General features: G+C 34.1%; 1 protein-coding gene across 1 annotated transcript; it reads right to left on the reverse strand.

Annotated features, from left to right (window-relative positions):
- Nucleotides 1-1,622: 1,622 nt before the first annotated feature.
- On the reverse strand, nucleotides 1,623-3,004 carry LOC125844334 (beta-D-glucosyl crocetin beta-1,6-glucosyltransferase-like). Its single transcript, XM_049523648.1, has one exon. It carries the CDS (start codon nucleotides 2,982-2,984, stop codon nucleotides 1,623-1,625), a length of 1,362 nt encoding a protein of 453 aa, XP_049379605.1. The 5' UTR covers nucleotides 2,985-3,004.
- Between the last annotated feature and the right edge of the window lie 747 nt (nucleotides 3,005-3,751).

Here is a 3,751-nt window from a genome sequence, read left to right on the forward strand (position 1 = left end):
GAAAAGGGTCATACTTTTTAGATGATTCCTTAGTGCTTTTTAGCATAGACTAGTGAATTCACTTAGTAGTCAGGTTCTATACCCCTGGCAAGGTATAGGACGGCCCTGGCAGCGTGAGGCAAGACGTTATATCATCACATAGCTCTTAAGTGATGGTTGTCGGTTAGAGAAACTCCGATAGAAGTATTTTGTACTCTTATATACACAGAGTTAATTGTATTTTTATATACATTCAGAGTTTACATTGTATCCTTGCATACGTACAAAGTTACTATTGTATTTATAAATACACAGAGTTGTTATCCATATTTTAAATCTTTTCTTTATACTGCATTTATTATACTGCTTTATATTGAAATGAGTTGAGTCGAGACCATGTTTGTTCTTTCAGTTCCTTTCAAGCTTATGTCTTGTTTTAGAATTCCCCTCGCATGCTTGTACATTCAATCTACTGATGTCATTTGGTCTGCATCATTTTATGATGCAGATACAGGTAACCAGGATCAGCATCCAGTGCTTCGTTGATCCAGTTGAGTATGCAGAGTCTTGTGGTGAGCCTCCGGAGGACCCCTATTTATATTGCTTTAGTAATTTTCAATTGTTAAGATGATCGGGGTCTTGTCTCGACATCCCTCCTAGTTTAGAGGCTTCACAGACAGTTAGTTAGTTCTTTTGTCATTATCTTGTTATTGGCTTATGTTGAATCTTGAGTTGCCTCTTTGGCTAAGTTGAATGTTATTTCTAAACATTCTCATGTTATCTATTCAGACATGTCTATTTAAGATTGTATTTAAGTGCATTTTCTATTGAGTAAGTCTTCCGTTGAAAGTCTAGCCAGACCAAGGGTTCGCTTGGGGCCAACAATGGTTCTCGAGTGTCAATCCCGTCCAGGGTGTAGGCTCGGAGCGTTACATTAGTTGTCCCATTTATCAAATCAAGAGCATTTTGTATGTATTTTTTTTTTCATTTTACCCTTTAGCATTAAATAACTTTACAAATAGTCAAATAACTAGAAACGAAATGGACAAAAGCTTTTAATCATAATAAACTCATTTACCATTTAGTAGAGGTTATAATAGTACTATATTAGATTATTAATTTATTATGAAGAAGTTATCGAGTTAAATATAATTTAAGAATTTTAGTGCCAAATTTTGTGATTGTAGTCAATTTAAAATTATAATTAGCTCAAGTAAGATATCCATATGAAATGATTCTTACATCAAGTTATATGTAATTGAACATTATATGTTTTCATTTTATTTTATAGGACAAATATAAAATAAGTCTTATAATAATTTTCTTAGCTAGTGTTATCACATAATGTTTGCATGTTTTAGATCATAAGTTTCAAATGCTAATTTTAATCAAGTAATAACTGACAACATAAGTTGTTCGGAGGTGTCCCATATGATGTTGTTTGAGTCTACATTTGGCCATACTTGTTAGTTGTTACTATTGAGAATTGGAATTAAAAGCTAAACCAAATCATATTTGAGAATGTTGAATTGTAAGATCAATTTATAGGTTACATCCTTTTTTTTTTCTTCTCATTATTATTATCTTAATGTATTTTGACCATCAACAAGAACATGAAAGAACTCACATACAATATAATTATGTTAATTAGTACTAATCTTACAAAATTGGATTAGCTCTTGAGCAGCAACATCCATCTCTTCACCTCTTATACAATTCAAATTCTTGCTAATATCTCTCATTTTGGCCCTTAAATTTTCCCCTGTTTTCTCTATTATGACATTTTTAAGAGTTTCCACGATTTCTCCTCTGTGAATTTTGCCATCATCATCTCTAACAATCTCCACCGCAACTCCCAATTCTACGATCAACCTAGCATTCATTGGTTGATCAAAATGTATAGGCATGGCAATTATAGGAACCCCAAAATGTATACTTTCCATTACTGAATTCCAACCACAATGACTTATAAATCCTCCCGTACTCAAATGATTTAGAATTTTTAGTTGTGGTGCGAATTTGTCCAAAACTCTTCCCCTTTCTCCAATTCTTTCAAGAAAACCTTTTGGTAAAGCATCTTCAAGATTTTGCTCTTCCCCTTTTGGAAATCTTGCGACCCATATGAAATTAACATTACTTAACTCCAACCCGAGAGCTACTTCTTCCATATCTTCTTTTGACAAGAAATACTCACTCCCAAAGGAGACAAATACAGTTGAATTCTCATCTTTTGTTCCTAGCCAATCCATGAGCTCCTTGTCGTCCGCGTCATTAGTGATCAAATCTTGGACTGGTAGACCCACTGGAACAACTTTCATTTTGCTCAATTCAGATATAAAATCTATATATTTGGCCTCTATAATTCTAGAGGTACACATCAACGCAATTTGTGTAGTTCCATCAGCTGTTTGATCATCGTCATCAGGTTCTTGATCTTTAGCAGAATTGGCCATCATTTCACCCAATTTTACTTGTTCAATTTTCCTGATATAAATAGCAGGGAAAGGGAATTCAACCCCTGGTTTCTTTACAAAGTTTAAATAATATGACAACACGGTCGCACCAACAGTTAGTAGCCTCACTGCTGGAATGTTGTGTTCATTCGTGACACGTTCAGCCCATTGCTGCAATATGTCATAAATCACCAAATCAGGTTTCAGATTTTCCAAGATTTTTGAGAAGTTTGGTTTGGACATTTTCAGGGCCTTTTTAAGGGTGTGATTGAGATGGGGCGGGAGACCATTAGTCGTATGGTAATGAGGAGGAAGTTCGGGAAATTCTGGTAAGTGAAGTTCGATAAGCTGAATTGATTCTGAGTATTTTTCAGGGATTTTGTTGATGGTGGATTTGAGATTTATCGGCGTAGAACAGAGGTAAATCAAGAATCCCCTGTCCGCGAGTTTCTTAGCTACGTTTAGAAATGGTGAAATGTGTCCATAAGCTAACCATGGGAACATGACGACGCTCAAATTACTAGTACCATGCTCTGTTACTTGTGTTCCCATGATCAAGTTCTTGTTTGTGGAGTTTGGTGTCATTGGCTACCTTATTTATTGAATATACAAGTAGGTGACACCTATATCAAAGCTTAAATCGGAAATCTCTTAATGAAAGAATATTATTATTTCATCACGCCCCTTGTTTAATGTGATTGGTTGTTGAGTTTTTTATTTTATTTTATAGACTTCTAGCCAGATTTTATGCAAAATGACTTGTTGTGTGATTGTAATTGGTTTGAAATTTTAAGGTACAAAATTTAGGCAAGTTTTATGAAAGGGAATTGTTGTGCGACTTTTGTAGGTAATGAGAGATTTTCGGTGTATCCATTCAAACTATATCATATAATTTGATACTGATATAACATGCTACGTGATTTTTGTGCTCAAATTTTTTCTAGTGAGTATGTTTAAAAAACACCCAACTATCACCATTTTACGAAGTATCGAGTATTCACATACACACACCCCGGCACCCAACATCCAACCCCCAACCCCGAACTACTACGACCTCATTCTGTCAGGTGGATTCATTTTTATGACTTTTTTTTTAGTTTCTCACCGCTTCTCAATAAACTATCAAAAATATTTTGGCATGTATTCAATTTAAAAAGATGTACAGTTCAAGAAAGTAATAGAAATACCCAATAAATTAAATATGAAATTCGGGTTTTTACTTTAAAAGATTGTTTCTAAACTATTTTACGAGTTCTAGTTTGACCCATCATAATTTTTTAAAATTTAATGTATGTGAGTTTGATTTCGCACAAAGTTTA

The sequence above is a fragment of the Solanum stenotomum genome, chromosome 11 (genome assembly GCF_019186545.1).
Source record: "Solanum stenotomum isolate F172 chromosome 11, ASM1918654v1, whole genome shotgun sequence".
Classification (NCBI taxonomy): Eukaryota; Viridiplantae; Streptophyta; class Magnoliopsida; order Solanales; family Solanaceae; genus Solanum; species Solanum stenotomum.

Coding starts and splice junctions, on each gene's coding strand:
- LOC125844334 (XM_049523648.1), bottom strand. CDS start 2,984: ATGGGAACACAAGTAACAGAGCATGGTACTAGTAATTTGAGCGTCGTC.